The following is a 12,899-nucleotide window of genomic DNA, read 5'->3' on the forward strand; positions in this document are numbered from 1 at the left end:
GCCCCTGAGCTCACTTTGTGAAGTTCCTTGAGAGAGAAAGATCCAGTTTTTCGATGTACCCTTGTGCACTGAGAGCGGGTTGTGCTGGGAATATGGGAGATTCAAGTGTAAACCTATTCTTCCTTCAAGGAGCTGTCACCCAAAGTTAACTAAGAAGAGTATAGTAGTTAATTCCCCGGAGCAACATACTTCAAAGAAATTGTGTTGCGATTTCATAGTGGGTGTGTTGTCAAAATAGTGTAGCAGATTGTTGAATGCAGGTTATTTGCAACAGCTCATAATCAATTCTAATTCCACATTACACAGTTTGCTCAAAAAGAAGGCCCCCCCCCATATTTAAAGAACAATATTGTAGCACCGTATTTCCACAAGGTATCCCACAATTTAAAGGCATAATCCAGTCAGCGTAATCTATACTTGTTTTTAGTAAGGGTTTTCATTTAGACAATCTTATTTCCTTCTCGAAATGCCAATTCAAATGCGGTGAATCTCACACAGCTCTTTCTTTTGTCCCATATGCCAGGAACGTAGTGTATTCAGTTCCCTTCAAATGCAGTTTTGTTTACATTGTCCAAACTTCGCGGCGTATTATTTATTAATGAAAGACTGGGCCAGCGTGAAAACAACCCAGATTCTAACTTAGCAGCACATCTACAGTTGCATAAAAATTGTGAACCACTCTGGAAAGAAACCTCCATCTTGTCCCGACACCTGGTCACACGGAAACCATTTTTTAGTGAAGCGCTCGCCATTCTTTCGTGTGGGCATTGTGCAATCCAGACTACTGCTTCGGTTCATCCGTCCTTGAAGCATCTGGTAGATTCGGGCTGGCCACATGCTTTTGCAGAAACTTTTCCTTTTGTGCCTTTCTTAGAACTGCGTCTTTTGCGGGTTCCTGTGGGCTAGGCATATACCGCATTTACTCGAATCTAGTGCACACCTTTCCTCCATTTTTTTTTTTCAAAGATAAAGGATGCACGTTAGAATCAAGAACTACACTATTGACCACACGTGGTCACGTGGTGGACCACACGCCCAGTGGTTCTCTCAAAGACATCAATCTCTGTTCCCCCATTCTCTCCGTTCGTCTTGTGGTGAGAAGCAAAACCATGCGTCCCGCAGATCTCCAGAAGATAGGGATCTCCATGCCCCGTTCTCTCCAAAGATAGAGACCTCGACCGCTCCTCTTCCTGTTTTTTTACCATCAGCTACGATGAAGCAAGTGGTGCCCACTACGAGGCTACGTTTAAGCGAGAAAACGGGAATCACGGCAATAGAAGCATGGGAATCTTGGAGACAAGAACTCTCAACAAATGCTGCATTATGAACACGCTTAACGGCACAAAGGATGACATGCCGTGGTGTATTGAGAGTGAGTGATGACTCTGGCGATGACTACATGCTATTGTTGCTGGTTATCTTGCTTTTCACTCGTGTTTACGGCATATTTTTGCACCCTCAAGGATGATGCGTGTTAGACTAAGGGGTGCATTAGAATCAATTTCGTGTTTTGGTAGGTGCGTGTTAGATTCGAGTAAATACGGTATTAGCGTGTATGTCTTAATTGGTGAATAAATCATTTGGCTGGTTTGAGCCTTGTTTGTTTGCCACCCAAGCCCAGGCTGTGTTCTTCGTGAATCTCCTCCACCGGCTGGTCTGCGTCTATGCCATCCTCTCCAACAACAACTCGGAAAGTTTTCACTTGGAAACATTACATAATAATGCTCTCTGCATCTACCACTCGTTTGTTAGAGAATTCACACAGTGATAAAAAAAAGAATACACAACTGTCACCCAAAGATTACGTGCTCAAAATCCACACTGATGTAGCAAATGAAAGCAGAACAAATGTAAACTGATTAGCAAAGGCCTACTAATAGATTGAGAAGTCCAACGCCATTTTCAAGATGACAAAGAAAAAGAAAAACAGGGAAAGAAATAGAACCTGTAATGACTCTTCTGTTTTTGTTTTTTTTCTTTTTCAGCATCTGATAAAATTCACTGTTGACAGAACTCATCAATCTGACAAGACAGGAGAATCTGAGGTTCCCACAACTTGTGTGTTTGTTTATTTGCTTCGCTACAATATTGTATTGGCGGAGCTACTGGCAAAAGGTAACCTACGAGGGTGGTTCCATAAGTTTCCGGCCCGAGGTAGAAAATGCGCGCGAATTTGAAAATGCGATTAAGGACGCGTGGCGCCATCTGTTGGAGGGCCGGAGCACCACCCTCAACCCTCTCCATACTTTTGTCGGTTGGAGAGCGGCATTTCAAACAGCCAGGGTGCACTCTTCAGTTAAAATGGAAGAAATCGAGTACCGCACTGTGATAAAATTCTTGACAAAAGAGGGACTTTCGCCTAAAGAAATTAAAGCGCGACTGGAAAACGTGTACAGGGATGCCTCTCCGTCGTACACAACGGTAAAAGACTGGGCTAAGCAGTTTCGACTGGGGCGAGAGTCTATTGAAGATGATCCACGCGATGGTCGTCCAGTGGAAGTGGTGACACAAGAAAATTTGTCTCTTGTCGAGGAGGAGCGACAGGCTGAGCGACAGGCGTCTGAAGGTGAAGGAAATCTGAGAAAGGCAGGGGCTTTCCAAAACAACCATTTTTCGCATCATCGGCGAGGGCCTTCACATGAAAAAGGTCAGTGCGAGATGGGTGCCACAGTTTCTCTCGTCAGTTCAAAAGCAACAGCGCGTCGTCTGTGCCAAAGAGTTTTTGGAGCTCTGTCAAGAGATTGAAGAAGAAATATTGAAGTGAACTGTCACAGGGGATGAGACTTTGGTGCTCTACTATGATACCCTTTCGAAAAAGGAGTCGATGGAATGGCGCAAACCAGGAGAAGCACCTCCAAGAAAAGCCAAGGTCACACAATCCACAAAGAAGATAATGGCAGCAATATTTTGGGATTGTCACGGGATCCTCTTCATCGACTTCAAAGGGAGTAACACCACAGTGAATGTGACTTATGCTTCACTCCTGCACCGACTGCGAGACGTCATCAAGGAAAAGAGGCGCGGCAGGTTGAGTCGAGGTGTCCGGTTGCTCCAGGACAATGCCCCTGTCCAGACGGCTTCTGTTGCCAAGGCTGCACTGAAGGAGTGCGGCTTCGAAGAAATCCCCCCCCCCCCCTACAGTCCAGACTTGGCACCGAGTGACTACTTCCTGTTCTCAAACTTGACGAGGGATCTCAGAGGATGGAGATTTCAAAACGATAGTGAGGTGCAAGAGGCAGTTTTCCAGCATTTTGTGGACAAAACTTCGGACTATTTTTTCAAGGGTATAAGAATGCTGGTTGAAAGGCGTCAAAAGTGCATCGAAGTTAAGGGTGACTATGTCGAACAGTGATACACTTGTTTCGTCTCTATGACTATTAAAAGTTGGTCGGGCCGGAAACTTATGGAACCACCCTCCTAGTTACCTGACCTGAATTTCACCTACCTGCTTTTCTGGAATATGCTGATAATAAATTTTATGCATAAATATTTTATTATCCACAAGTGCAAATTTAAGAAAGTTGAACTCCTGTATATAAACTCTTGCGCGAATGGTGATCATTGTTATTGTTAGGTAGTTGTGCTTTATGCATGCGGAAGAACTGTAAAATGGTCTTCTAAACAGGGATGACCAAACAAACAGCATCCACGTTACTGTCTTATGCATCCGCACATTTATGTCTGTTAGTTGCCAGTACAGCTTATTATTACTAAGTATCATCGTTAGGAAATCAAAAGTAGCCATGAGAGATACGTACCACAAATTCCTGAAAGTAAATGAGTCAAACAGATGAAAATGCAAATAAACGAGGGAGGTTAATGAACCATTTTCAGAACTGAGCTGCTTTGGCAGTTACTTAATCCCAACATGCTACAATGTGTCAGTGCTCGCAATAACTTCCTAAAAGTAGGCACCTGCATGTCAATAATTTGAAGCATAATAAATGTAAACTGACAAGATTTTGTATTTAGTGATACCAAAGTAAGCTCAGTGGGAAGTATTAAACTACAGTTCCATTGATATTTCGATGATACTTTTCCTGAAATATTTGTAGGGCGTGACTTTCGAGGCTTACATTTTTCAGCAACATCAAAGGGTAAATATTGGATTATATATTGCTTCAATAATTCAGGTATAATCAGGTTGAACTGTACCTGATTCAACCCAATTCTGGCTGAATTGGATTGAATCAGGCGTAAATCTTCAGTTTTCTCTGCATAACAGATGTGATACACCAGTAGACACAGAGTACGTATTAATATTTAGTCCATGCACATAAGAGGCAGCATGGTCTCTGTTTTGACAGTTTGTTTGAGCATAATTATGCATTTACAACACACTTTCCAAAGTTCTGTGTTAGTTGTGATCAGTGATGGGCAAAGTACCTCAAAATTATACTTAAAGGGGCGGGAAACAGGTATGAAAGGTGCACATTTCTTTGTGTTATATTATTGGAACTTAGTCAGTGAAAACTCCTTGCAATTAATAACGCTTAAAAACAAAAGGCGCTTGCATACGGATGAAATATTCACTGCACTCTTTTGCATTTTAGCTCCGCCCCGCGCTCTAACTTGACGTCATTTTGACGTAGCGCTTTCCCCACCAATTACGATTGAGTGTTCCACGTACGACTTTATTTCAAATGCGAAATTGGACTAGATGAACGTGAATCCTCTTCTATTCAAAATCTAAACAGTTACAGCCTCAAACTGAGAAAGAAATGCGTTTAATTTAGGCATCATACGCGCACTACGTTTTCTGGGTAGTAGCACGCAGCACACCACCTGCGCGAATGAATATCCGGGACTACAGTTCCGGAATCTTAGGTCGGTGCGCGATGGAACATCTTCGTCATCTTCGCATGGTTCCGACAACTGGGCTGCCGTACATTGGTTTGATCCACGCGGCATCGCGTCACCAGCTCGCGTGGTACAGTGGATAGCGTGCTGGCCATGTCACGTCGTGACTGGGAGGAATACGGGTTCGAATCGCGTCATGTGATAGCAGCCCAGCTGTTGACGTTTGCGCCAGCCGGAGACGTTGAAGATGTCATGACGTTGAATTTCGCAACTACGGAGCGCAAAACGTCGTTTCATACAAACAAACTGAGCGCTTCGACTCACAGCTGATAACGAAGTATGTTTATTGGCTGGTAATTTGAAACGTCATGAGCGTAGCTGGGCCGCCGGATTGGACGGCAAAACGCTACGTAGCCATGTGACGTATGCGTGGTGGAGAGAGGCTCGCTGGTTACTCATATTTGAAAGCAGTTATTCGGGTCAATGAGCTGGCACGAGCCGAACGAAATGTATATTTGGGTATTATGAGCTGCGTTCTTTCATGGGGTATCATTATTTCAGAAATGTTTGGTGGCCTGTTTACGGCCCCTTTAAAGTAAAGTATCAAGTACCTGGCGTCATTAGTACTTCAACTACAGTACAAAGTACCAGTTCCAAATGTACTTCAAGTAAAGTAAAAAGTACTAGCCAAAGTACTTCAAGTATTGATCAGGTACATTGCAAATTTAATTTGTATCACTTTGCATTTCACTGTTTGGTATCTGTGTTTTGCTTTTTTGGCAAAACTTTATCGACCATTCTTGACAAATGCTCTAAAGCCATAAAGTCCCAGGTTAGGTGCTAATCCGTGAATATGAACTTAATCAGATGACGTAATTTGCAGTTACATGTAGAGAGGTAATCAGTCAGCTGTGCTGTGATTATGTATTATACCCTGACTGATCCAAGATCACCCGCCTAGTGTGGTGTTCCGGTACTAATCTTCTGCTACAACAGGCTAAGAAATTTCACGGGAAAAAAAGGTACAAGCCAATGCAGATGATATATTTCTGGGCATCCCATGCTGCTTTTTGAAATACAACATGTTTAAAAAAAGAATATGAAGAAAATAAAAATGGATGAAGCATAATGTAAGCCGTCATTTCTATACGACTGTGATCCATGTGACCAATAAAAAAAAAGTAAAATGTAAAAATGAAAGCATGTGTGTCTTTCAGAGTGTTCATCATGCCACGCAATCACACATTGTGATATCAAATGATTATTAATTGCCAATGAAGGAAACAATATAAAAAAGCATAGAACCCTGCATTGGGAGAACTGAAATGACAATTGACCAAGTCATTGTGCTGCCGGTAGCAGTGTCATAATGTGTGCGTGTCTTTGCATTCCATTCGTTTGACATAATCATAGAAGCTCTGATACTTTTTCAACATTTCAAGCCTCTCAAGTATAAATTTGCTTCAACAAATATGCTCTTTAACAGCACAAAAATCCTTTTTGGTAATATGTCAGACTGGGACTCTTGGTACTGCATCCCACTAAAAGCGCTAAAATGACGGCAAGAAGCATTTAGCATTTCAGCGCTTTTAGTAGGTTGCATTTTTGATACTCTTTTGTGATTTTTTGCCTGGAGTCAAAATTTGGGTACTTGAGTACTTGATGGGAAAGTACTTGGAAGAAAGTACTTTAAGTACGGTACAAAGTACACAATTTAAAATGTACTTAAAGTAAAGTACAAGTACACAGAACTGTACTTAAAGTATTACTTGAGTACTTGGTACGTCAAGTATTGCCCATCACTGGTTGTGATGACTTCGGATCCCCCTGGTCCAGCAGTTTTCGGGCAAATATCAGGTTAAACCCTATTACTGCTTATTTGAACTGAGGGGTAAATATTGAACATAGCTAGGTATAACCCTAAAAAGTCAGGCCCTAATTATTTGTTTCACTGCTCATTTTGTTGATGAACATAACAGGAGTAGTCAGGCTAGCCAGTGTTGGCTTGATGAGGTTAACATTTTCTTGAGTTTGAGGTAAAGCACAGGACGAGAAGAACACAGGACGTGAGTCTGTCGTGTGTTCTTCTCGTCCTGTGCTTTACCACAAACTTGAGAAAATGTTAACCTCATCATTCACTTGTGCCCTACATGTCATAAAGTTATATATTGAAAGTGTGCTTCACGTTGCATGGCGCTATTGTAGTTAAGTTGATGTGTACATAAAATTACGTGGGATGTACATGTGCTGTCATTCATGTTTCTGTGTATCTCGTCTACCACCTTGCTTCGGCTCAGAAGGACTGGCTGTATTATTTAAATTAAATAAACAAAAATAAATAAATAAATGAGAAAGCAAATTAATTAATTCTGTTCCATGAGGAGGCAACAAATCATCCCGAAAATAGAATTCTCCTAGGCGCAAAACAGTACCCTTGGCCATTGATCGGTATTCTATTTCATGACACGACAGTCTCATTGTCTTAGAAAACCTCATACTAATTTTTCAAGAGAAGGAAGGTGAACAAAAGCAAAAAGACCTCACCTGTTCCTCTCCGCTGCCCACTTGTGTCCTGAGGATTCGTTGTACTCTGATGAATGGCGGAATCGGAGTTTGTCCTGAAACAATTCAGCATTTTAAACGCAGAGTTAAGTGTGGTACACCTATTATGCAGGTGCCATGAAAGTATCGACCAGTAAATTTTTAGAACTCGGCTACACCCATTCAGAAGGAGAGCTTTGTACACTATAATTCATGAGTCTTTGATGCAGGTGCTCAATATGCACATGTACAGAGTTACGCACAATAAGGTTTGTAATGTATTACTGCGCATTTCTCGGCATGCCAGATTTTGCCAGATGCATCAGATCTCCGAAATCAGGCCTCTGGTCTCATATCTTTGCTGGAGAACCTGATCTGGGAAATATTTGCATACCAAGGAATACTTTTTTTTTTTCCAGCATACTGGTCATCCTCGTTTTATCCCAGCAGGATGAGAAGCGCGCTGTAACACATTAAGAAAAGCATATCCCTCACTATGTCCCTGCCTTGGTCATTGTTTATAAGAAAAATTAGGAAATGTTTTCCAAAGGAAACACCATATTTACTCACGTATAAGATGCACATTTTTTACCCAAAACCATAGCCCCATTGGGGGGTGCATTCAATACACGGGAGAAAATTGGAACTCAACGGTTAAAGTACACTTAACTCCCGCAATATCCGCAGCGATCTCCCCGGAATCGAACGGCGCGATTGTCCCTTATCGTCGCGATTTATTCTGAGACCTCCAAGGTGATCTCTCCTAAATTGGACATCGCTATTCTGCCTCGTATTGTGACTGGCCCTCACTGTCACGATTCTCCCACACTCAGTTGTCTTCCGTTCAATCAATCATGGACGAAATACTTCTTTGACCGTCGCATTCACTGTTTGTCACTCTGGCGTCAGGTGCTCCTTCTCCTTGACTGCGCGATATGATCCGTTCATGCTACTAAAATCGGGGTGCGTTTAAAGGAGCAATGAGATGACAGTTAACATGGCTCGAAATCCTGCTTCGTCTGTCAAGCTGTCCACCAGGCGTCACCATGCAAAATATTTTCGCTCTGTGGTGCGTTATACTGCGCAATCGAATTTACAAAAAACGGTCGGAGAAAGCAGTCGCGGACGGAATACACGATGTGCTCGCGACGTAGTGAAGGCTCCGTGCCTTGTTTCTTTGTTTTTTCTTCACAGTTCACACGCCGCTTATACATGCTTGAGATGTGTCACTGTACGTGAGGGGAGTAGCATACGTCACGACATCCCGTCCTTCTGCAACACGCTCTTTTCATGAGGAAAACCACTTTTTAAAGGTGCGTGGAACAGAGCCCTCGTGCTCAGTTTCTAGGTCATCTACGCTCATCGTTCTTTCATAGAAACTGATTTTATTCGTTGAAAAACACTCTGCACAAAAGAAAAAGAATGTGGGGGTTGCCTCAGTGCTCCTTTAATGTGCGGGAAACAAAAAAGTAACAGCACTTTGGTGCTCAAGTTGGAAGTGCATCCAATGTGCGAGTAAATACAGTAAAGGCTTTTGCATTCACATAAGCATTCACTGTGTTTTGCGTCCAATTGTAATACTAGTATGAGATTTCAATGTGGCCAGAAATCTTCTCACCTTCTCCAACTGCTGTCTGGTGGAGGAGACAGGTACAATGATGACCCGTATGGGGAAACGTCCGTCTGCTTCGAAATAAAGGAAGAACACTCAAGCGCAGGAACACAACACTGTAATAGCACGCACGAAACCAGCACGTACAAAATGATTCATAATGGCCAAACCCGAAAAAATATCACCATAAAAAGCCTGGCCACTTGAGCCCAGTTATGATTGCGAATTTGTTTATCATAGTATCAGTAATTTTATACAGGTTGTCCTAAATAACATGCACCAAGATTAAAAAAAGAAAAAGACTGTGTGCCCCACATGAACGAAATCAACAGAATCTTGTCAGCAACCATGTATCACAGTTTCCAGCATTTTCTTCGTTGTGCCTGGTAAATTAATTAGATAAGAATGATTAGCTAATTGTAGAACACTGGTTTGAAGTCCAGCTCCTCTAGTACTATTATGAATCTTCAAAGTCACTGTGATGTTTTGAAAGATCATACAAAGGTGTATCAAAAATGCGCACTCTTTACTACATTTCCTGACTTATTGGTAAGAAACGTGGAAGTTTCAATTCAAAACTCAGGAGCGTTGCCATGTTACACTTTCCATGCGTGATGTCACACTGGGAATGATACCACAGGAAGGCACGGACTGTGACTGACCCAAGCGAACATTGGCATTTGTCCAGCTATGGTACACCCGAAATGCATGGCACCGACATGTTTTTTTCTTGCCCAATCATTCTTGCACTTTGGAACACAGCAGGAATAGCACATGGCTACAAAGTGCAGGGTCTGTGGAACAAGGCTCTAGCACAAACACAGCTTTCTGCTCATGCACACTGGATGGGATGGCATATTCGCTGTGGCGATGGCCGAACCCATGCAGCATGCTCACATTGAACATGTGCGTGCATCAACCGCAAGTGTGATAAAGCTTGTAGTTAATGTCAGTCCTCACTTGATGCCCTCCCACCTTTACCCTATTTTGAAGAAAAACTGAGCCTGAACCCGCTTTAAACAGCACCTTCCTAAATGTTACCGAACTGTGGCTACTGAGCCTTATGACTCCCGTTTTTTTTTCTCGTACAACCTTGGTAAAACCTTTGGTTTCTAAAACTGTGGCAATAGAAGTGCAGTAAAGGATACCCTTTTGTCAAAAGGAAATTGACGATTTCTGTGCGGAGCAGTAGCGTGTCTACCACGTTCCCGGCTGTGAGGCCTTTCAGGCACACTCTCCCGGCCTTGCTTCATGTCTTCCAAATTATTCAGTGCACCCTGGAATGGTCATTAACCACATTATTGTACTCAAGACATCAAAGGCAGCACTCCCAAACAATGTGTCTTGATGGGTGTAATGGTACTGGGTGTAATACTGTTACTATGGAATGTACGCCATTTTGCAAAAAGGAAACAAACAACAACTTTCTTGAAGAGACAAACCTGAAGGTCTATACTGCTTCCTGAGGCACTCATTTGATTGACGTTGGGAAGAGATCCTCCCCTGTAGGTACCCAAGGATTGGTTGATGCTTAACTGGTGCTTTGCAGTGTATGCACCCTGAAACCAATGCAAAAAGACTGTCCTCATGTTCTGTAGACAGACATCTTTATTGTTCTTTGTTTTTCTCAACTGCAAAGGGATTGAACAGCAGTGTTTGAACGAAGAGACTAGTAAGGAGGATTTTAGTAATTAATAGAGTACACTCCAGGGGCAGTGGAGGGCCATAGTATGCCCTGTTACCACAGGGTCATGAGCAGCATCACAATTAATGCAAAGCACAGATATCCATTGGAGGCTGGAAAGTATAGTATTCAGTTGTGCGCATAACTCATACAACTTTAATTTTCCTCCATGCAGTAAGTTTACACAGACAGAAAGAACATCAAGAACACTTTGTATAGATGATGGGAAGCAAGCAACTATTGACTATTGGAGATGTGTTTGCATGTTTTGGAGGATTTATTTTATTGTACTTTAAATGTGTAATTGTAGAACATAAATTACCAAACTCCTTAATTGTTAGAACAAGCAGAGAATCCATTTTTAATTGCAGGGTAACTCCCATAGCAACCGCAAGTGCACTGTCAAGCAGAGTCTCTTACATTAGCAGATTGCGGAAGATACGTTTCATAAGGCCACTGCCAGTTTCTCGCATCTGCTGGGGCCTGGGTTGTCTGACAACGAAAGAAAAATAAGGCAATAAACAAACATAAAATCAACTAACCAAAAATACTAACACAACAGAACCTCACCCCATACATACTTGCATGCATGCACAAAAGCTAAAATAAACAGCAATACTTTTTAGCACAAACTATATGAAACTGGAGGGCATGCTCCTCTCATTATTGACAGTACATTAAGTGTTATAATGTAACACCCTGAAGTTGTGGCACCGACCAATGACAGCTCCTCATTAAAAAAAAAAAGAAATGAAACCCAAACAGAGGCAACTGGGATCAGCCGTAACAAGAAATGTGCAAATATATTTGAAATTTGAAATGCAAATGGAATAGTATTAATAACAGTTGTGTTCAACTCAGAGCTTTATATATTACCACGTACATCATTAACTATTTGGTTTTGGGCTACCTGTGAATACTGGCATTTCTTCAACAATATCCACCTTGCAATATTACTGTGTATCTTTGTAACATTATTCTAAGGACATGTAGTCTCTCCCATCAATTCAACTGAACTGAACTGATTTCAACTGTTGTATAGTCTATTATCTTTCTAAAAAAATCAGTTTTTTTGTAAGAAATGTGCCGTCAGAACTTCCAGAACGAATCAGCAAGGGGGGCACTTTTCTTATGAGTTTTGCCAAACATCCAACATTCTCATGCACATTTATGTAGAGGTTTAAACAACAACGATTTTTACAGTGTTGTGCTACCTCCCCATAATTTTCTCTATCAGAAGAGGCATTCACGGCTTGATGTTCTAGGACAATACTCGTCCCGTTTCTCACACATAATTTTCATGCATCAAATTCACACGCTTTTCACACTAGTATTCATGCGTTAAATTAAAACACATCGATTGTAACGAGTTCTAGATAATAGATCCATCCTACAAGGTTGGAAACTGCAAATGATTAAAAGAATAAAAAAATGTTGAGGAAATATAACTGAAAGTTGAAATCAGATTAATATATTCATGTTACGGCAACACTGCTTTCCAAGAAAAGTGTGAAACCTTCAATAGGGAAGGCTATTCTTTCTGCAGTGTAGAATGATTATGCATATAATGGTATTAACAATTTGAGGACATACATTACGTCCAATGTTGCAGAGCAGAGTTAAGCACAGGAGCTGAACTGAAAAGCATGGGTATATAACCATGTGCTTTATAGCTCCAGTAATTTTCACAGTTCTGCATTGCACCTTGCTCAAACATCAATAGTTTCACTACCAAATACAAAGCACAGTTTGTGGCCTCTTTCAACATGTGAATGGCATGTTATGTTTGGCAAATAACACAACCAAACTGTAAAGACTGTTCTCCATTTGACAGCCAGTCTCTCTGAACAACTCTGAACAGCCAGTTCCAGGAAGCCTCAGCATTTTTTGTTCAGTTTGCTCGCAAAAGAGGACCGAATCCCTGTCTGGGCAGGTCAGCAAACATGCGGTGTTTTGTGCAGTTTAATGCATAGAGCACATAAAATGATTTTCAAGAGTTTAGCTTTTGGCAATTTCTGTGTATTCTCAGGAGCACATGTTGGAGAGGAGGCCTTAGTAGTGAACAGTACAAGAGGTATAGTGCATGAACATTGTTGAAGGGCGGCAAGTCAGCTGGAGTAAAGATGAAATCAAGAAACAAATCTTCATTTAGTTTGAGTGGAGACTCCTATGGAACTATTTGCGCACTATCGTTTTACGATTTGTACATGTGTAATTTAATATGGAATAAAGAACCATCAGTACGGCTGATGGTATTGTTCA

General features: G+C 41.7%; 1 protein-coding gene across 3 annotated transcripts in view; it reads right to left on the minus strand.

The window, feature by feature from the left end:
* Window positions 1-12,899, minus strand: part of LOC135388584 (CREB-regulated transcription coactivator 1-like) — an 80,864-nt gene that overhangs the window by 63,393 nt on the left and 4,572 nt on the right. For all 3 annotated transcript variants that reach the window (XM_064618208.1, XM_064618207.1, XM_064618206.1), the window contains exons 2-6: window positions 11,058-11,129; window positions 10,396-10,512; window positions 10,102-10,230; window positions 8,960-9,024; window positions 7,345-7,418 (exon numbers count right to left, since the gene is read on the minus strand). In XM_064618208.1, the coding sequence (XP_064474278.1) occupies window positions 7,345-7,418; window positions 8,960-9,024; window positions 10,102-10,230; window positions 10,396-10,512; window positions 11,058-11,129 (457 nt within the window). The remainder of the gene's footprint in view (window positions 1-7,344; window positions 7,419-8,959; window positions 9,025-10,101; window positions 10,231-10,395; window positions 10,513-11,057; window positions 11,130-12,899) is intronic.

The sequence above is a fragment of the Ornithodoros turicata genome, chromosome 3, assembly GCF_037126465.1.
Source record: "Ornithodoros turicata isolate Travis chromosome 3, ASM3712646v1, whole genome shotgun sequence".
NCBI lineage: Eukaryota > Metazoa > Arthropoda > Arachnida > Ixodida > Argasidae > Ornithodoros > Ornithodoros turicata.